Source organism: Dryobates pubescens, chromosome 3 (genome assembly GCF_014839835.1).
Source record: "Dryobates pubescens isolate bDryPub1 chromosome 3, bDryPub1.pri, whole genome shotgun sequence".
NCBI classification, from domain to species: domain Eukaryota; kingdom Metazoa; phylum Chordata; class Aves; order Piciformes; family Picidae; genus Dryobates; species Dryobates pubescens.
The window spans coordinates 49,132,060-49,152,782 of record NC_071614.1 but is presented as its reverse complement, the minus strand read 5'-3'; the positions used below and the strand labels follow the sequence as shown (position 1 = coordinate 49,152,782).

Below are 20,723 nucleotides of genomic sequence, written 5' to 3'. Positions count from 1 at the left end.
TAGAAACCTCATCCCTGGAGATTTTTAAGGCCAGGCTGGATGTGGCTCTGAGCAACCTGATCTAGTGCGAGGTGTCCCTGCCCATGGCAGTGGTGGTGGAACTAGGTGATCCTTGAGGTCCCTTCCAACCCTGACAATTCTGTCTGTGATCTGGGTTGTGTTCAAACCTACAAAGGAGCATGGGCTCCCTCTAACGTCAACCATCAGCCTCGCACGAGAAAAGGAGCTAGGCTTTCACAGCTGCAGCCCTACCCGAGCAGATGCAACAGAGCCAGTCCTCTGAGTGCCTAAACTGCTGCTCTGAGCTGTCCACAAAACGCAGGGGAAGAACACCCAGAAACAGTCACTGCCACATGTGGGGAACTGATATGTCATCCTCTTTCAATGTGTCATTTTTGGACACTGAGCTCTGGTTAGGAGTATCTGGGCAGTGTAATTCTCAGCACAAAACCCAAAATGTGCTTCTCTTGCATATCCTCACAAGGTGTGCACCCTCCTTGCAGACCAAATGCTCTCCCAGATGCTGGCAGAGCAGACTGGAAAGGCCACAGATTTAGTGACTCATCTGCATAGAGGTCAGACTTTCAGTTTTAATTTTTAATCCCTAATACCATTGACTCCTCAAATAAGGAAGACTGCTCAGTTTTCTTCTTGCCCTTCTGAAGTCAGGCACCTGCAGATAATGTCGTAATGGCCTCCAAATTTCAGATTTGACAGACCAACATGTACAGCTCTTGCTGACCTCTGGTAGGTACAGATTGGCTCTTTGCCTATCCAAAATCTTCCCATCCTTTCAAAGTGCTGTGCTAAATTACTCAATCTGTTGCTATGGGGTTTAATTACCATCCTACTTTACCTAGTGGAGTATTCCATGTCTCCTGCTGGTGTTTCCACCAGCTTAACTCTTGTGAAGGTGCTGTGGCTGTGTTCATTTTCCCCACACAAGAAACAAGGCTCCTGCCATCCTCTTTGACTCCACCACAGAGAGAGACATTACTTTAACCTCCATGCTTCATTTTGCACAATTTCACTTGCTCTTGATAGAAATGAGGGGGAGAGGTCTGACTGATGCACATCTTCTCTGGCAGGTTAAACTCTGCTATAGCAGGAACTCCAGTCACACTCTTCACGCAGATCTATAGACCTGTCCAGCCTCAAGCTTCGAGGGGAAGAGGTAAACCTGTGACATGTCTTCCTGTGTCTGTTAAGAGCAGCATCATTGTATTTTAAGCTGTTTTTCCATTTGCCTTCCATATGAACACCAGCCATGAGAGCAGCTTGACTCCAGGCTTGCTAAGTAAATGCTGCGATTTCAGCTTACCTCCACTGGCTTTGGGAGAAGCTGGAAAAGCCCCAAACCATGTCAGAATTTCTCTGCTAATTTCTTCAATCTACTACTTAGTCCAATCAACAGGCACCTGAAACTATGGAAAGAGCTGGGGGGGGGGGGGGTTGTGCTGACTTGTTGCAAGTCATTGATCCATGCTTTATCCACATGCAAGCAGTATCAGGGCATCTCGAGGGCTGCAGGCAGGCAGAGGACATTTGTGGGGGTCCTCTTTATGTCCCATGGCTTATTTCCTCTGAATGGTGTTTCCTCCATGTTGTACAATTGCTTGTTAGCATTAGGATGCTTGGGAACCCGGTGACAGGTAAATGGCCAGGACTGAATAAGGAAGGCTGCCCTTAGCAGAGGGGGTTTGGTTTATGGAAAGGTTCTCTAGGTACTGCCATACAGGATGACTTACTGTAGCTCACATCCAAGGCTCGCTGGGGGTTTATGAACAACAAACTGCCCTGAGAACAGGGGTAAACTGCAAATGAGGGGATGGGGTTTTTTGTGTGCAGCTGTAGTTTTTCTAACTGCTCTGTGAACCGTAGCAGTTTTTTGGTGAAATAGGTCCATCATGCCTGAGGTCAGATCTTCAGCAGATGAAAATAGCTACTGTCCTGCAAAGTGTTGTTTTACACCTGCTGAGGGTGTGGCCTGGCTCTAGCCACACATTTTCTTCCCTCCTACCTGTGACATGGGGAGAAAACAGCTGACTTGGGGTGTGTTCCCATAATCCCTAGTGCCAACTGCTGCCTCCTCTGCCCTAGCTGACCATGCCCTGGGAATCAGTGGTCATGCTGCTGCTCCTGCTGAGCTGGTGCTGGGGCTGTGGCCACTGACTGCTCAGGAGATGGGAAGCATATCCTGTGGGCAGAGCGTCCCTCTGCACAGGCCACAGCTCACACCAGTGTTTGAGTGGTACAAAAATGCTGCTCCTCAGCACTGCACTGCTTAGCTCTGTTCCAAATCGCTGCTCCCTTCTGAGGCATCTGCCCATACCCAGTGTTGCTGTGAGGTACCTGGCTCACTCTTAGGCTCTCCAGGACACAAAGGTCCCAGTGGTGAGCACCCCCTTTCTTATCAGGCCTTGACCACTCACCAAGCAGGGTGTCTCGGTCCGGAGAGGGAAAGAGACTCAGTTCTTTTGAATATTCCCGTGTTGTGAAATTAGAGGCACAAACAAGGCCAAAATATCAACAGCTAGACTATTTATTACATAAATAAAATGGAAATAAGAAGGGGAGAGGGAGAAGATAGGGAGAGAGAAGAGGAAAGGAATTATATTACCACACCCCTCACCCCCCAAGACAGTTTGAGTCTGTGGAGGAAAGGTGCTGCAGGAGATGCTGGGTTTGTAAACGGTGCTGAGGCTTTGGCTGGAGAAGAGATGTGGTCCTCTGGGCAGCTTGGGTCAGCTCCATGAGTTGCAGCAGGTGGGACTTAGGACACAGAGAGAGGGTTCAGTCTGCTTCTCCCAGGCTCCACGGCCTCTTTTCTCCGACGCAGCCTTGGCCTGGGCTTTTCCTTCCTCCTCAGCACATGCTCCTTCTTCTGTATTTTAATTCTTCTAAGCCAGTAGTGGTCAAGTCTTTTATACAGCTTTTAGTCCTTAGGTATGTGTCCAAGCATTGTCCCTCAGGAATTCAGGGGCCAGGAAATCCTCCTTAGGTAAAGATCCAGGTATCGTTCCCCAGGAAATCTTTCTGTGCATTTCTGTGTGTTTGGGCAGGGGTCAGGATGGGGGGGGGGGTGGAGGGGGCCTCCACCCCCTTGAGACCATCTACCTGCCCACACACTCATTACACATCAGGAAACAGGTGGTGAGTTCATTGTCTCAACATCCTCCCTTCCTGGGGGTATCTGGTAGCTGGAAATGATCTTGTCCTGAAGGCGTGATGGCTGGGTCCTTGGGCCATTGCAGGCCAGCTGCAGTCAGTGTTATCACGATGCAATCACAAGGTGATTTGCATCCAGGATTGGTAGACAGGATTCCTACATGATCTTTGCACCTTCTTTCCAGTGGCTCTGCCCAACAACATATTGTCTGGGCAAGCAGCAAGTGATTTTATCTTTGTTGAGTCACACAAGGAGGGACAAGGAGTCTCTCACACAGGGCTGCATTCAGTGGGAAATTTCTTAACAGAGTTTTGGGTTATTTTTTCCCCCCCTCCCCAAACCCTTGTGGGAGGCGTCAAAGCCACACAAACTATTAGCATTCAGTCCTGCTTCCAAGCTGTGCCTATAACTTTGGACACCTGCCTTCATTCTGTGCCATGACACCTGGGAGGAAGGTACTGAGCATTAGTGCAGACCTGATGGGTGAAGGTTTTGTGCAGCTGCCTCTTTTACACCACGTGGGTGTCCTGCAGCCTCAGGGGCTGCTTGGCTAAGTGGCCTATGCACAAACGCACAAGAAGAGGCTGTTGAATGCACGGACAGAAGCTGTGCTAATTGCTGCTGCTGCATTCAGCTCTCCACCTGCAGCAGCGAGGCTGAGGCAGCATCAGCATTTGTTTAGCCCTGTTTGTTGTTTGCTTTGTTTTGATGTTTCCTTAGATATCACCCAGGCTGTGCAAGACATTGCCAGCGTGAAGCCCAGGCAAAAAGCTCTGACCAAGAAAATTGCCAGGAAAAAGGAGTTGATGTCAAAAGACATAACTGATGGTCACTCACCTGAAAGAATGTATGAAAGAACTCTGGAAGGTTTTGACCAAGATCATCTGGAGTTTGGGCATGAAGGCTCAGTCACATGTGAACCTGACCAGGAAGGATTAGAACTTGATGAAAAGGAAATAGGCCCAGAAGATGTACCTGATGGAGCCCAGATAAGTAAAGCCTTTGATAAATTGTGTAACATTGTGAGGGAGAAAATAAGAGTCTACAAGAGACCGGAGCCTAAACCTGAGGCCCATCCCAAAGGGCGTTATGTGCTGGTAACAGGGGAGGAAAGCTATGAAGAACCTTGCGTCTTGGCCCCCTCCATCCCAACAGGGGGAGGCATCATAGTTTCCACCAGCAATGGGAAGGTGATGAATGGTGGTGATGTGGAGCCCATACCGGAGCTGCCAGAACCTGCTGAACCATCAGAAAAAAAGAAAGGCGATATCTGTGAAAGGAGAGAAGAGTTTGAATTCCAAGATAGACAGAAAGAGGAAGAGAGAGAATACATGCTTGAATGGGGGAAAAAAGCAAGAGGGAAAATGGAACAAATCACAAAGTATCCAGAGCTCGCTGAGCCTGAGACAGTTCCTTCCCCTGCTCTGATAAGCCCAACTGAGCCAGGAGTCCTTCGAGAGACAGAATACGAGCGAGAAGACAGGCAGGGCCTTTTGTTCAAGGAAGCAAGCTTGCCTGGCTCCATGAGCTATGAGAAGGTGGAGGTGGTGGAGTCCATTGAGAAGTTTTCAGATGACAGAATTCAGACGTACGAAGAGACAGCGATGATCGTGGAGACGATGATAGAGAAGACAAGCAAGAAGAAACCAGGTGACAAAGGCTCTTAAGTGACACCCCCCCTGCCCCTCCTTGATAGTCAACCTGTCTGGCATAGTTATTAACTGTTTTCTTTTTTCTTTCTGACCGAATGATACAGTAGTGAGATTTGTGCTGTTTGGTTGGAACAGATTGATACCTTGAGGGCAGTTCTGTCTGATGTAGGCTCACCTCTGGTGCAATGACCATTAGAGTGCTCCAGGGCAACAAGTAATAGGCACTTCTTATGCGACTGATTTTCATGATTAGGATGAGTTGAAAGCAACTATTATTACAGAGCTGCCTGGCTTTCCACGATATCTGAGACAGATCTGTGTATTCCTCTGCTGCTCCTAGAGATGCCCTACGATTTCCCATCTCTCAGACACCTGCAAATGTTAACTTGTGACCTCTGGTTCATTCAATAAAAGTTTTGCCTTCCACCGAAGATACCAACTGTGGGTTTGTGTTGCCTTTACTGCTGACTAATAGCCCCCACACATAAACGTCAACTGAGTGTGTAGGACTTTTTCAGGAGAAGGGCTGGAGACCTCTTCAGTAACCTATTCCAAATCTCTCCTATTGATGGTCTTTAACTAGAAATGAGCTTGGCAGACCTTTGCTTTTTGGACCTAAAAACAAACTCTGCATATTTGAAATGAGCTTCAACTGTGTATCGTCTCAGACTAAAACTTGAAATGCCACCAAAGTGGGAGATAACCCTTAGAAAAGATACTAAAGGCATTATTTATCCTTCAATGACACAGCTAGGGTGTTTGTGAACGCTAACAAGCATCTGAGCAGACCGCAGCCAGCACTTCTTGTTTTCTTATTCAGCATTTATTTGCTCAGACTGTAGTGTTTTACAGCTTAGTACTGCCACAGGATCCTGATGCAGCCCAGTCAGCTGCAGTCCCATGCCTCTCCCCAAAGTTGCTGAAACAAGCAGTGCCTTTCCCCGGCCTCATGCAAAAAGAAACTTCTGTGACAGCCTCTTGCAGCTTCCAGAAACCTCTAAGTAAGAAAAAGCCATAAACAAGCAAAAAAATCCCACCAAGCCAAAACCAAACCAAACAACCCAACAAACCAAAACCAACCAAACCAAAACCAACACAACCCAACAACCCTTTAGTTGTGGCTGTGCAAATACTGAGCATTCGTTAAAGTGTTGACGCACTTAGGCCTCAGCTTGACTTCAGGTATACAATTTCACTAAAACCAAGTACATCCTGACCTGCTTTACTAGGTTGGGCTTTACATGGTCTTTCTCCCACCTCATTCCAGTTCTTGGTGTTTGCATTTCAGCTTTTGGCATCATTATACCTTTTCTTTCTGGCTGATCCAGAGGGCTGGACCACCTATCCTATGAAGTCAGGCTGAGAGAGTTGGGCTTGTTCAGCTCAGAGAAGAGAAGGCTCTGGGAAGGCCTTATAGCAGCATTTCAATGTCTGGAGAAAACTCAGCAGCCACAGTTTACAAGGGCTTGTGGCACTAGGACAAGGGGCAATGCTTTTAGCTTACAGAAGGGCAGCTTTAGATTGGACATTAGGAAGAAGCTCTTTACTAGGAGGGTGGTGGAACACCGAACACACTGTCCAAGGGAGGCCCCATCCCTGGAGACATGCAAGGTCAGTCTTGCTGTGGCTGTGATCTAGTTGGGGATGTCCCTGCTTACTGCAGGGAGGTTGGACTAGATGACCTCTAGAGGCCCCTTTAGACAGGTGCATTCTAAGACTCTATTAGTGCCATCAGCTGTGAAGGAGGAGGGGGCTAGACACCATTTGAGCAGATGACCCTCAGCTGCAGCACTGCCCTCTCACAGGACTCAAGGCCTTCTTTCAACACTGGTGTTATTTTCCATGACTGAGTTCCAATGCAAGTGTCAGCTACTGTGACTGTTTTGCCTGGCAAAGTGGCACCTTCTCCTCTGACAGGTGACCCACAGTGTCTCATTTTTTATTCAGGATTGCTTTATTGACACTGTTGGATTGAAATGCTTGTGGGAGCTGATGCCAGCCACGGCTGAAGCAGGTGTGTGCTGCTGCTCAGTGTAAATAACCACAGAAGAGGGATTTGTCAAAGCATATGCAGGCTGTACTCTAATGAGCTGGGAGCAACTGCTCAGAATAACTGCTGGTGAAAGCAGGTTTTGAGTACTCAGGGGAGGAAAAATAATCCAAAACCCAACAGCAGCAACAGTAAGTCTGCTTAATAACTATCACAATGTATGGTGTAAAACAGAGGCAGGCAGTACCCAGAGAGAGCTGCCAGCCAGAGACTAACTGCAGTACAGAGACTAACCACTGAAAACACAAAAAGCCTTAGGGAACGGCAAGGAGAAGCAACAGTGTGTGTGTTTGTTAGGTATCTAATATGTGACCATCCCAGGCCACCTTCACCTACTGTAGTGTCATCACTTGTTGCAGCTGGCAAAATGATTTTCCAACACTTGTAAACCTTGTTCAGCAGCTATGCAGTATAGAAGTTGCTGCGAGCAACTGAGGAAGTCATGTACCACATTGTATAAGCAGCAGCCTGAGGTGCAAGACTTGAACCAAGATGGTGCTGAGCTGCACCAAGGACACCAGCATCAGCAGATGTCAAGGACTGTGGAGAACGAAGGCCCAAATTCTGCTATGATCTCTGACCTGCCTTCCACAAATGTGGGAGTTGCCCAGTAAGGCAACACACAAGTGTGCTGTAGTTCATGAGGCCAGTGCTGAAAGGTGCAGTATATCTCATGATTCATGGGCTAAATTCTGCTATAACTGGAGCCTCAGCTTCTCAAGGAGGTGTTTAAATGCTCAAGTGTACTGGTGAGCATCTGTTCAGGAGAGCTTGCCACAAGAGCCAGGTTACTACATGCACAGTCTTGCCTCTGTGGTGATCACAACTAAGTCAGAAGGCTCCATCCCATCGGTTGCTGTGGCAGACATGGTAAGAAATTGTAAAATGAAATGCACCTTGTGCCACGGGAACACATAAGCTAAAATGTACCCAAAAAGCGTGGGTGGGAGGTAGGGAGGAGGAAGGAAGGAGGGGATTTTTGTGGATCAAAGTGCTCCAAAGAGCTGATGGGAAAAACAACCAACCAACCCAAACCCTTGGGGGCAGAACTGCTTAGCAAATGCAGTGCAAAAATATCACTGCCTCTCTTCCGGAGCATCCCATTCCCCACTGAGGGTAGCAGGTTGACACATGCATTGCTGCATGCCTCTGCAGTGCTCCCCTTGAAGCCATCAGGTTTGAACCACCTAAGGCTCTTCTGAGTCTGCAGCCTTCATCTTCTGTGTCCCAGTGTACCACAGAACTATTCTTCATCTGTTGCTGTCACCTCTTTTGAAGGATCATATTTATTTTCTTAGTCTCCATCAGATATGGGCTACAAATTTCTTGATCAACATAAAAAGGCACAGCAGCAGGAGGTTATCCCACTTAGAGTGGCATACTTCCTTTGGGTAGGCAATGATGATAGGACCTGCCAGTTTACAACAGCTCTTTATTTTGCTTATAAAACATCATCACAGGGCTTTAGTCAAACAGTGTTCACCTGCTTCAAATAATGAGCTTCATTTTCCTCCTTTATTATAAACACTAACAAATTAACTTTATTTTCCATCAGCAATACCATAAAAACTTCTCAGCAATCCCCTGATGCAAAAAAGAAAACCAAGAAGTCCTGAAGGATAAGAAGATCTCTGGCTTGTCTATACACTTAGTTTTATATAGACTCATATCAAACCTCACCATCTCTGTGCATCACTCACTCGCTTATTACTGTGACCTTTCACTTATAAATTAATGTCAGCATTATGAAAATAGGAACAGCCACCTAGTTATTTTGCTGCTTTAGAAGATATTTAATGATTGAATAGAGAGCTGCAAAGTTACATGAATGCAATGGAAAGTCATGTACATGGTCATTTAAGATTTTCACAGGGACCTTTCTGATTCCAAAGCTTTTATTCCCTCCAGTCCCCTGTTTACCCTCCACCCCCCACCCCCCCCCATATTTTTAACATCCTCTGGAAGCTTACAGTTACCTCTTTCTTTGAACACATGCACATGAAAAATTATGGTGTGCATATGTGTACTATACATTACATACCATATGTAATTATATATATATATAAGCAAATATATGTAAGAAACTGAATATACATATTGTATGCAATATATACATACACACAGGGAGAGATACCACAGGTGTGTCATATGCATGAAGATTTAGCTAGGGGGTAAATTCCTCCCTCTGGTATATAAATGCTGCTCTTTCTGAGAACTGGGTGTCTTCCAGGGAACCCTGCTGTTGGCAGTGTGCTCCATTCACTTCCAAAGACACAAGCAAACCTGGTCCCCACACTGGTACCTTTAACATGATTTGGCTCACGCCTCCTCACCTCCAGCTCATGCTTTGAAACGGACCCCTTTTGTCCTTGGGTTAAGTGTTGCACTAAAGATGGTTGGCACTACTATTCATTTAGTATAATTTTGTACAACACATTTGAACAACTAACCAAGAGCACTTCAAAACCAGAAATCATCACAGGGGGCCTGATGCTTCTGCTGCCACCACCGATTTCATCCCAGTGTGACTTGACTGTCCAACGAGGAACATGTGAGTAGTGTGAGGCTGCTTGGCTTGGCTTTACAGTGTAACTCACATGCACTTGGAGTAGGTTGGGCTGTTTATTTTGCATTTGGACTTGTAAAGGGAAGAACAGGCCTCTTATGGAAAGACAGAAGATGGGTATTCACTAGAAGTAACAGCATCGGTTTTAGATTAAGTAAGTGAAATGTGTCCACCCTGCAACCTTTAGGTTACACTTAAAATTTATCAGACAAAAGTTTACTTACTGAATGTGTTTCTACTGCTAAGCACCTGATTAACTAGGCTCTTATTAAAACATTTTAGATTAATACTCTGCATATTAAAAATACTTCACAAAATTCTGAAACTAGTCACTGCTAAAAAGTAGATCTCAGATCCTGCAAAGATTCCAAGCACTTGCTCAAAATCAGCATTTCAGGAGGTCCACTGAAGGTCCTTATGGGAGCGCATGCCTATATGTTTGCAGAATCGAGACCCATTGTTATTCCAAGGCTGGAGTTTGGGATCTCACACCTGAGAACATGTAGTGGTTGCTACTACGAGTAATTCCCACTGAGGAGGATGTTACATCTTGCAGCATTAGCCAGAGCAGACTCTGAGGGCGAGAAAGACAAACTTTAGTCATGTATGAAATGTGAAGGTGGGGCTGACTCTTTACCAGTGAAAAGCAATTGATTGCCAACAAATCTTTCTACACACACTACATTTTGTTTCCCAGAAAGGCCAACTTTGCATGACACATTAATAACTTAGGCATATTTTTTCCTCTTAAATATATCTGTGTAACATAAAAAATAACAAATCTCTATTTAAAATAAAAGAAGAAATTTGAAAGAAAAATCGCTTTGGGACTGAAACCGCCTACTTCAAATTTCTCCTACAGCAATTTACTGACAGCCAGGTTGCAAACTCTGGGAAACAGCAATCTGGGGTTGGAGATGACCAACCTTGGTCCCACAGCCTCATCTTACCTTGCTGTAGTGCCTCTGGGTATGGAGACCAGCAGATGCACTTCTACACACTCCTGCAGCCCATTCTCTATGGGCTTGTCTTGCTGTAAGAGGGTGAAATGATTTAAGTAGCCAAAATTAAAACCGCACCAACAAAAACCGAAACTTGTGCTTATAGAATGCCCTGATCCTGTTTGCAAAGCACTTCCCTGTGTCACCAGGCTTTGGCATGGCTTTGCCTTCCTTATTGCGCTTGTTGACCTATTCTGCGGCTGACATTTCTGCGGCCGAAGTGTTGGCGTGCACATTGTGTGTCTGTGAAAGGAAGCTGTCAGCAGAACTGGGCTCCTGCTAATTGCATTGGTAGATTTTCTTCATCTCTGGATTATTTCTTCCTGTAGGGTCTAGTGCTACTTTGGTTGAGCCCAATGGGGAAAGTTCCACTGAAGTCACTGATGTGGAAGGAGCTATTAGACATTCCAAGACCTCTCCAGCCCAACCTCTTTGCGATTCCCTCTCACATTTCTTTTAAAATGTGCCTGTTATCACCAACTGCCAATGTTTAAATTGACTTTTTTTTTTTTTTAATATAAACAACATTTACCACAAAAATATGAAGGGAAAAGCCATTAACTGCTTTGCAGGTTATTAACTATTTGTATGACATCAAAGAAAAATCCTTTACAGTCACAAACTGTACATAGTATTTAGCAGGGGACAGTATATTTGTGGTTTAGAGTAAAAAAAGGATTGCTTTAGTGGTAGTTAAAATAATTATTGACAAGGTATAAGACTTTAAACTCAAGGAAGTGTGATAATTTGGCTACAGAGATGATCATTGTAATATGTGTAACACAGAGGTTTGGATAGCAGAAAGGTGAGTAGAGGGATCTGGAGAAGGAAAGACACCGTCATGCAGAACAGCACTAGTTCTTGCTCAGTATACTCTTCAGGCTTCTCTCCACTGCTTCATCTAATTCTTCTTCCAGCTCTTCCTTCTTGGACATGGCCAGTTTGGACTGGTAATCTTTTACTATTTGGTCTATATACGGTGCACTCTGAGTCCCATGCAGCATCAGTGTCCACTCCTTCAGCATGCCCCGCTGTGGCAGACTGCCCACAAACCCGATCTCTAGAACCCAGCTGCCTCGGGGGTCTTCTCCCCAAGTGTGTGTGGTCATGAAAGGCCATTTGTCAAAACCCACCTTGGAGTCATCATCCCTGGGGCGTCGGCTCAGTAAAATGGATTTTGTTCCCATGGGCGAGGTCATGTTGATGTTGAGGTCTCCTCGCCTGGTGGAATTCACAGTTATCACTGCTTGGACGTGCTCAAGGTACCGGACGAAGTTTTCCTTCCCCTCACAAGCATTGGTTTTAAGCGTGAGGACCAGCTTGCCACTTGGTGGTATCTTTCTGCAGGTCAAAAGAGAATTAAACAAATTAAAAGGATACACACAGCATGGCATGGCTCATGCTGAAACTGCCAGGGTTTGATGCCTCGCAGGAAAACACAGAGCATTTGCCTTCTTAATGCAGGGGAAAAGTAAGGAGATAAAAATTGCAGACTTAGCCAGAAAGAGAACATTCTCTTTGTGGAAATTATATAAAAACCTTAATTTGAAAATACCTTATGTAATGTACACCTACAGGAAGAGAGAAGGAAGACAATTCAGAGGTACATGCTGCTATTCCAGAAGCATTCCCATGCATTAAATGGCCGCCCTTTCGCTATCGCTGCTGGGTAACTACATACTAATGTCTATGTTCGGAAGAGGAACCACGGTCAGTCAGTCATGTCAGGCAGTCACCTTCAAAAACAGCAGAAAATAACTATCTGTTCAGAGGCACAGAAGCCAGCTGCACAGACTTTAGGTGCAGTTGCACTGAATCCTGCCTCCCCCTTCTGGATATGGAAACCAGCACTAAATGGGGTACCAGTGTCAGCTCATCTGGGAAATGTTTTCCTATAAAAACTGCTGTCCTTGAAATGCTCCAGTACTGCAGCACCCAGACACACACACACAGAGCAAGGAAGTTGCACTTGTTCACTGAGTTGCCAAACTACTGCACCTTGAAGTTGCAACATGTAGACATGGCTCTTTGGGACATGGTTTAGTGGGCCATGGTGCTGGTGGGTTAACAGTTGGACTTGATTACCTTAATGATTATATAATTCTAAGCTCCTTGGTTATAATAATTCAAGTTCTTTTGAAGGCAGATGCACAATCAACTGAAGGACATCTGTCCCAAGTATTAACAGGAAGCTCGACCCACGGATGGAACACAGGCTCAGTCCTGTTACATTTATTTTGCAAGGACCCTGTCACCAAATGGAACCCAAATCCCTGCTGCCAGCACATGGAGCTCCTTTGCTGGAGATGCAATGCAGGAAGTTAGTGGCCAAGAGAAGAAAATTGCTTCATGTCTGGGTCCTGCAGTCATTCACAGTTCACAATGTCCTGTGAGCAGGACAAAAATACACAAAAAAAAGGAAGCAACATTATGCTGGCCAGTGCCCTTTGCTCCCCATGTGGATGAGGAGAGCTGGGACACAGCACTGTTTCCACAGCGTGACTCCAAAGCTGCCAGGACAAAGTGAGAGCGTGGTGGGAGATGCTCTGTCAGAGGAAGCCAACAGCCACTGCGGCTAGGGAGTCCCACTCGGGATCTCAGGGCAGGCCTGAAGGTACCTGGCCCAGGGGCAACACCCTGCCAGCAGTCAAGGCTGTGAGTACCCAAGAGATCCCTTGGGGTCAGCATGTGACTGGCCATTACCAGTTGCCCCAGGAACTTCACCATAAGTGTGCTGTGAGCAGTGCAATGCTTTCCTCTGTCTGAAAAATTACTTGCAAGATGAGAATTACTGAAATCATTACATAAGTCAGACAAAGACTTAGCTTGTCATTACCTCTTCCAGTGGCTTCTCCACGACCTAGGTTTTGCAGTAAAACAAAAAGGAAAGCCCCTTCTAAAGAGCACTGCCCACACTGTGATAATTACTACCTTCTGTTCAGGAGAAATGAGTGCCAGCGTTTCCCTTGGCAAATGAAATACTGCATTCTTCAGAGAGCAGTGGAAATGTTTTATTCTAGGTTAGCTTTCAGGAATTCTCCTCTTTATGAGATGAGCGCCAGGTATTTACAGCTCAGTACCTCACTAATTGGCTCAGGCCAGTCCCTGCCCCTTTTTTATGGAGTACTGCCCCTCCTGGGAGTACTTGCAGAGTATAAAAGACATTCAGGTCCAACAACACTTACCTTAGACTGAAAACAATGCTGTTCTGAATCTTATGGATGCCCTGGAGCAGAGGCTGGTATAACATAAATGTTGTATAGCTGAAATATTTGAACATACAATACCCTCAAGATCTGTGTGCCAAAGCACAAGGAAAACACTTGTCTGATGCCAGTCAGAGGTAAAGGATCATAATCTCAGTTGCATCTTCCTACAAATAATTTAACTCATTTTGTCTCACAGCAGTCTCATACAGCAGACACAGCATTGTCAAACAGTGCTTCACTCAGAGAGCTGTGATGAGAACTATCTTCTCCAGTATATGAGAGAGGACAGCACAGTGTGAGTCTTTTCTACCTATCAACGTTGATACCCAATGAAATAAGAGCAGTGTTATCACTCCGTTTCACAGACAGCCTCACAACTGCAGGAGGTTTTTCTTTCTGCCTTCTTAAGTACTGCAGTGCAAAAGTTATGTCAGCTCTCTAAAACGTGAGAAAAGGCCTGCCCTGTTCATCCCTTTCCTATTAATCCAGTCCTCTCTGCTTCACTAGGCTAAGTACTGTAGCCCACTGTGAATGTCCTCAACAAAACAAAAAGAACCAGTGGTAGTGGAAAGAGCCTGACATTAAAGAAGCAGAAGAGAAGATGGGTCTTCTATGCCCTTACAGTGTATTGATGCCCGTTATATAAGTATCTGTATCTGTGTGTATATGTGTATATATGCCTAGGTCAATAGCATCCTGGCCTGTATTCAGGAAGAGCATGACCAGGAGGAATAGGAAACTCATTGACAGCAACACCTTGAGTACTGGTGTAGGGGCCCTTACTACAAGAAAGACATTGAGGTGTGGGAGCAGGTCCAGAGAAGGGAAATGAAGCTTGCAAGGGGTCTGGAGAACAGGCCTGGGGAGGAGCAGCTGAGGGAAATAAGGTTGTTTAGTCTAGAGAAGAGGAGGCTGAGGGGAGACCTCGTTGCTCTCTGCAACTCCCTGAAAGGAGGCTGGAGTCAGGTCGGGGTTGGTCTTTTCTCCCTAGTAACAAGCGAGACAGGACGAGAACAAACGACCTCAAGTTGCACCAGGGGAGGGGTAGGTTGAATATTAAGAGAAATTTTTTGACTGAAAGGGTTCTCAAACACTGTAATAGGTTGCCCAGAGGGGTGGTAGAATTCCATCTCTGGAGGGGTTTGAAAACAAAGAAATGTGGATCTGAGGGACTTGGTTTAGCACCAGACTTGGTAGAGTTAAAGAATGGTTGAACCTGATGATCGTAAAGTGATTGAAGTGATTCTATGATTCTATGCTTCTATCTAAAAAACACACTCACTTTTGCATGGTGTAGTACCCTGTTGGAGATGTGCAGGGGGAGCTAACTGCTCTCTAAAAGTGCACTCCCATGCTCTTGTTCCTCAGCTAATAGACTATGATGTCTTAAATCATCTTTGTATCTTCCTGAAGCAGCCAGATTCAGAATTAATTTGTTTGTCTCTAATTTCTGATGATCCCACAAAAATCCCTTTTCATGGAAACAACTCATTGCTATCAAGTGTTTCCACATGCAGCACTTCAAATACTGATGGCTTTTCTAGGTTGTCAGTTCTTTCCTGGCCACTTTCTGCTACTTGACAACGGTGCTAGGTACACACCCCTGTGTCAAGCACTTATCTCCTCAAATCTATAACTGCACTTGGTATATACAAGTATCTATACTTGCATAGAATATACATAGGTATGGAATACAGAATAGCTACAGCAATGTTCTTTGTGCTGCTCTCCAAAGACAGTAATAGAAGGCAGTGCATTTCTCATCTCTAGAGCTTGTTGGGCACTGACAGCTGTAAGGAAGCTTTACTGCAGTTCCAGATCCCTGGGCTGGAGGAAATGCACCATCACCTCTGCTCTACTATCCATTCAACAGCCAAAACAGGACAGAACAACAAAGACAGAAGCCTTAGGACTGCATTAGCACTTGCCCAGCTCTGGCTCAGCTTGTTGCCAGAGTAACTCTACTACATTGTCTAACGCATGCGGGCAAGCCTATGGAAAGACTTCCTCGCTTCCTCTAACTGGGGATAATCCCCACTTCAGGAAATGGGGTTGCACTAGGATGAAAGATTATTTGTCTGCATTTAAATTATGAACAAACTAGAGGTAGCTCAAACTTCAGCACTCATTTGTTTCCTGCCTATGAGCATGTGTAAAGCCAGACAGATGAAAACTACTCTCTCTGCTGTAGAGTCTTGGATCCTGCAAAGACAAATGCATCTGGAAGGCTGGGAACAGAGTTACTCCTGGCTTGGCTGAGGTACGTGTCAAGGTGGCATTACTAGTTTGCTCTCTTTTTCTAACAGTATAATGGTATTTTCCAAAATGGAAAAGAAAGTCAAACTTCAAATGCTACAGACAGAAATTTGACATCAAATTTGCCAGGTTAGAATTTCAAACAATTATATTGAACTATAGCTGTTGCAGTCGATTAGTATTAATTCATTCGCTTGTTGACTCATTCACTTCAGCACATGAAGGTAAATCAGAAAATAATTTGACTACCTAGCTTGCAATTAGAGATTTGAAGAAGATAAACCAAACACAATTAGAAATGCTGTAGTGTTCAGATTGAATCACTGGTACCTGTAGATGGTTGTTCCAGTCTCCTGGAGATAAAATTGCCTGCTGGAGTATGTCACACGGAGGCATGACCTGGCTGACAGCTATTTCATATGGCAGCATTTTTTATGTAATTTACAGTGCCAGCCTGCCAGACCTTCACTTGTGCACAGGCCTTTCATTCACAGAAACTTCAGCACAAACATACCTGTAAGTACCCAGGAAAAGTGGATGTTGCTATTACAACTGCTGGTACTACCAACACCCGAAGGAATCCTACATGAAGGCTGTAGAGGGACTTTTTGTAAGGGTGTCTAGCAATGGGACAAGGGGGAATGGTTTGAAGCTGAGGGTGAGTAGGTTTAGACTGGATCTTAGGAAGAAGTTCTTCAGTATGAGGGTGGTGAGACTCTGGAATAGGCTGCCCAGGAAGGTGGTGGATGCCTCCTCCCTGGGGATGTTGAAGGCTAGGCTGGATGAGGCCTTGAGCAGCTGAGTCTAGTTGAGAGGCATTCCTGCCCATGCCAGGGAGGCTGGAGTAGATGATCTCTGAGTTCCCTTCCAACCTGAGCCATTCTGTGATTCTATGATACTAACAACAATGATACACATAAGCTGTAGAAGGCACACCTCCATCAAACCAGCAGTTGAAATAAACTACAGGGAATTCATTATATCAACTTATTGAAGTACCTGGAATGCTACTGATAATTGTGGGTGTCATTATGTGTTTTGACTATGTAAGTCTTTGCCAAGGTTATACGCATGCCTGTGGTCTCCGACTTGCCTGGAAGAGCCAAAGACACACTATGCACATATACCATTCACTTACTCAGGTTCCTGTATGGACCCTCCAACACAATGGAATCTCTCAGGAACAGTCTTCCAGTCTTTTGCCATCTTAACCATGGCTCCCGCGTCCAGGACACCATAGCCAAACAAATGGTTGAATTCCAGCCCAACGCCATTCCTCCGCCACTGATGAACTTCATCGTGAAGCTGGTTCCTCTTGGATGTGAGCACTGTCAGATGCTGCATGTCTCTCCATGTCAGATCCAAGCTGTGGAAGAGCAAAATGGAAAAGAAACAGTAAGGTATCTCCAAGCATATATCAAAGACCTTTGGAAAAAAATCCTTCTCTAAATTCCACAGGAGCTGTACCTACACAGATAACAAATAACAAAGCTGCTCTCTGTATCTCAGTGGGAACATTGTGTTTTAATCATACAGCACTCCCCCCAAATAGTTTCCGGTTGTTTTCCTGTTCTTAAAAACCACTGCTTTCTGCTACACATTGTAGATCCACCATGCCATCTTTCAGCCAATTAAATGAGTAGGGCATTCTACCAGATCCTGGAAAGTATACAAAAGAGAGAGGATGATGACATCATTTCACCTAGCCTTCCTCATAAATCTTGCCCTCTTCCCTTGCCTGCTTCTCCTGCTTTCCCATGGACTTTCCAGGGTTCCCCAGAGGAGCCCTGATCTGATGAAGCTGAAGAGCTGTAACAGTCAAGGTTTTCTTAATTTTGGTAGTCAGAGACTATGGTTACATGGGCTGTGGGTGGCTGTACTCTAAGGTATAGTAGAGGTTTGTCACCCATACTACACTAGCACTGATGGATGCAGTAAAGTAACATTTGACTAGATTTGGTGCTCATTTTTCATCAGCAGCTCTTGTCTTCCTAGATTTGCAGTGATTATGATGACAGGAAGGACACTTAGTAGTTATTATTCTGGAAGCTTTAGCTATTCCAGTCGGTTTATGATGAACTCTTTCAACACTACAATGTGACTGATTCAAAGCCTCAACCTTTTCAGCTCTCTGTGCCCCAAGTTATAAGCATGTGTGCATGCAGTGTGCACCAGAACAAGCAATTACTGTCATTTTTCCAAGGCGACACAAGACAGCTGAAAACTCATTCTTACCAAAACCTTTTAAGAGCTGCTACGTCTCTTAAACCTGTACTTTCACAGAGTGCTCTGGCTTTACAGACTTGCTGGACATATATCGTGTATGAGCAGGCAGCAGTAGTCATCTGCATGGGAGATGGTCTGCTGGCTCTGTGAAGGCTGCTGTAACTCACCCAGGGTGGTTCTGCACACTGAAATGGAGGTTTAATAAAGCCACCCTGGGAGGAGATAAGAGACACTGACAGTTCTCTTTCCCCCCACACCTTCCCCACCCTTTTTCATAGAACCACTGAGTCCAATGGTTCTCTACAAAGCCTGGTGCTAAACCGTGTCCCTTAGCACCACGTCTCTGTGTTTTTAAACCACTCCAGGGATAGGGATTCAACCACCTCCCTGGGGAGCCTGTTCCAGGAGCTGTGAACACTTCCAATGAAGAAGTTTCTTCCAATATCCAATCTAAACCTGCCATGGCACACCTTGAGACTTTTCTCAGCAAAAGCCAGAGACTCAATTGTAAACCAGGGCTATTAGTTTAATTTCTGCTCATGGTAGTTTGGTAGCAGTAATTCCTGTCTCCATGGATAGCCCAAATGAAGAGAAATGGTAAACAATAGTGAGATACTGAAGTTGGGGTCCAGGTTAAACAAGCAGTCATCAGGAGATTCATTAAACTTTTTTTTTGGGTTACAATTATTTATTGCATTGGGGCTGTGCTGCTGAATGAATTGGATAGTAGAAGGATCAATCATCCAAAGTGTGTGTTTTATGTGTATAAAACCTCAAAAATGAGCTGTGGCCTAAGTCATGCTCTGAGCACAAAAATCACTGCTCTGCTATTGATAGAAACCTTGTCGCCTCTGCCAGATCTTTGTCCTTCTGCATTCCACTGAAGAAAACGATATACTTCGTGCTCACTTCATGTTTAGCCTGGAGAAGAGGAGGCTCAGGGGAGACCTTATTGCTGTCTACAACTGCCTGAATGGAGGTTGCAGCCAGGTGGGGGTTGGTCTCTTCTCTCAGGCAACCACCAACAGAACAAGAGGACACAGTCTCAAGGTTTAGGCTTCATCTTAGAAAGAAGTTCTTCACAGAAAGAGAGATTGCCCATTGGAATGGGCTGCCCAGGGGGGTGGTGGGGTCACTGTCCCTGGAGGTGGTTAAGAAAAGCCTAGATGAGGCACTTAGTGCCAAGGCCTAGTTGATTAGTTAGGGTTGGGTGGTCAGTGGGACTTGATCTTGGAGGTCTCTTTCAACCTGGTTGATTCTGTGATTTATGGTTACAGCTACTGAAGCTGTGAACTGGACAAATGCTGTCTTCATCAAATAATTTGACACAAAGTAAAAGGATGGCATAAACAATTGGAAGGAAAACTTCTCCTAATTGTTAGAAAAGCAGATAATGAAGCAAGATATACAAGAGGTCTCCAATATCACAAACAGCATGAAGATGGTGAATTAGACCTTGGGTATTCATTCTTTCACATAGCAGAGTGATTTTGTAGCACCATCAATGGGTTAACAATAAACAGAGGACATATTCCACATCACCACTGCCAAACCCAGCATTACTGTGGAACTGATTGCTCCTGGATGCTAGAGGTGCCAAAGGCAGACCAGAGTCTGAGAAACTGAAGGAAAGTAAATCTCCCTGTGGCTATTAAACAGGTTAGGCTGACTGCTCACTCTTGCTAAATCTGCTGTTGAATGATGCCCATGTGTTGTACCCTCCCCATCGTGCCTGTCACTGCAGACACTCTTTGGCACAAGATGAACTCAGCCTCTTCCTCCAAACGGTGCTGGAGAAAACAAACCTCTGGAAGCACTGGATGGAGAAGACACAAAAAGTGAGTGAGCCACAATATATCTGCTCCATGGCTTTGGCAAGACTGTTACTCCATCCCTAAGGTACCATGCATGCCACTACTGTATCAGGCAGCTTGTTTTCTGCTCCTGACAGTCCCTTGCCACAGCCAGCCAATTTCTACGAGGAACAAAACTACAGGCCCTCTCTTCCCTAGAGCTCACAAGGAATTTCTCAACAACATACTTAGCCTCCAGGGCCAAGGCAAACACTCCGGCAGCTTCCGGGGCAGCTGCAGATGTTCCTGAGTGACGCAGGGTGCAGTTGCCATACAAATCTGTTGTAGCCTGCAACGATATTAGACTTAATTAATGAAACCAAAAAGTTTGTTTTCCTTGCAGCCACAGACTCAAAAAAATAGAGAAAGTGGCCTTGCTCTCTGGAGTAATTGCATGTTTGTTGCCAAGGTCTGTTTTTTTCTTTAGAACAGTGCATCAATTTAAAAACACAGTGAGACAGAGTTACAGAAGGTAACTCTAAATCATGGTGCAGCAAATCACTGCTCATTACCACTCAGAATTCATAAACTCCTATAGGGGGCACTGATTTCATATAAATACAATTTAACCTAAGGCCTTTAATTCCCTTGTGGTTATTGGGAGGATTTGAAACTAGAATTGTTAACAGCATTGAGCTTTCTAACAACTGTGTAACTCCAGAACCGAACAGCAGTACCAGGCTGCTATCTTCTGTGCAATTAGTCACTAGGAGGAACCAGAAGGAAACCTTAGAAACACAT

The 20,723-nt window shown here is 45.2% G+C and overlaps 2 protein-coding genes across 2 annotated transcripts in view; one reads left to right on the top strand and one right to left on the bottom strand.

Moving 5' to 3' along the window:
• BFSP1 (beaded filament structural protein 1) overlaps positions 1 to 5,285 on the top strand; it is a 29,636-nt gene extending 24,351 nt beyond the window's left edge. The window contains exons 7-8 of the mRNA XM_009906902.2: positions 1,089 to 1,174; positions 3,890 to 5,285. Of these exons, the coding sequence (XP_009905204.2) occupies positions 1,089 to 1,174; positions 3,890 to 4,836 (1,033 nt within the window). The 3' untranslated portion in view covers positions 4,837 to 5,285. The remainder of the gene's footprint in view (positions 1 to 1,088; positions 1,175 to 3,889) is intronic.
• A 5,601-nt stretch (positions 5,286 to 10,886) lies between these two features.
• The window catches only part of PCSK2 (proprotein convertase subtilisin/kexin type 2), a 122,211-nt gene continuing 112,374 nt past the window's right edge, over positions 10,887 to 20,723 (bottom strand). Inside the window, exons 10-12 of the mRNA XM_054180118.1 lie at positions 20,171 to 20,271; positions 17,042 to 17,269; positions 10,887 to 11,779 (exon numbers count right to left, since the gene is read on the bottom strand). Of these exons, the coding sequence (XP_054036093.1) occupies positions 11,293 to 11,779; positions 17,042 to 17,269; positions 20,171 to 20,271 (816 nt within the window). The 3' untranslated portion in view covers positions 10,887 to 11,292. The remainder of the gene's footprint in view (positions 11,780 to 17,041; positions 17,270 to 20,170; positions 20,272 to 20,723) is intronic.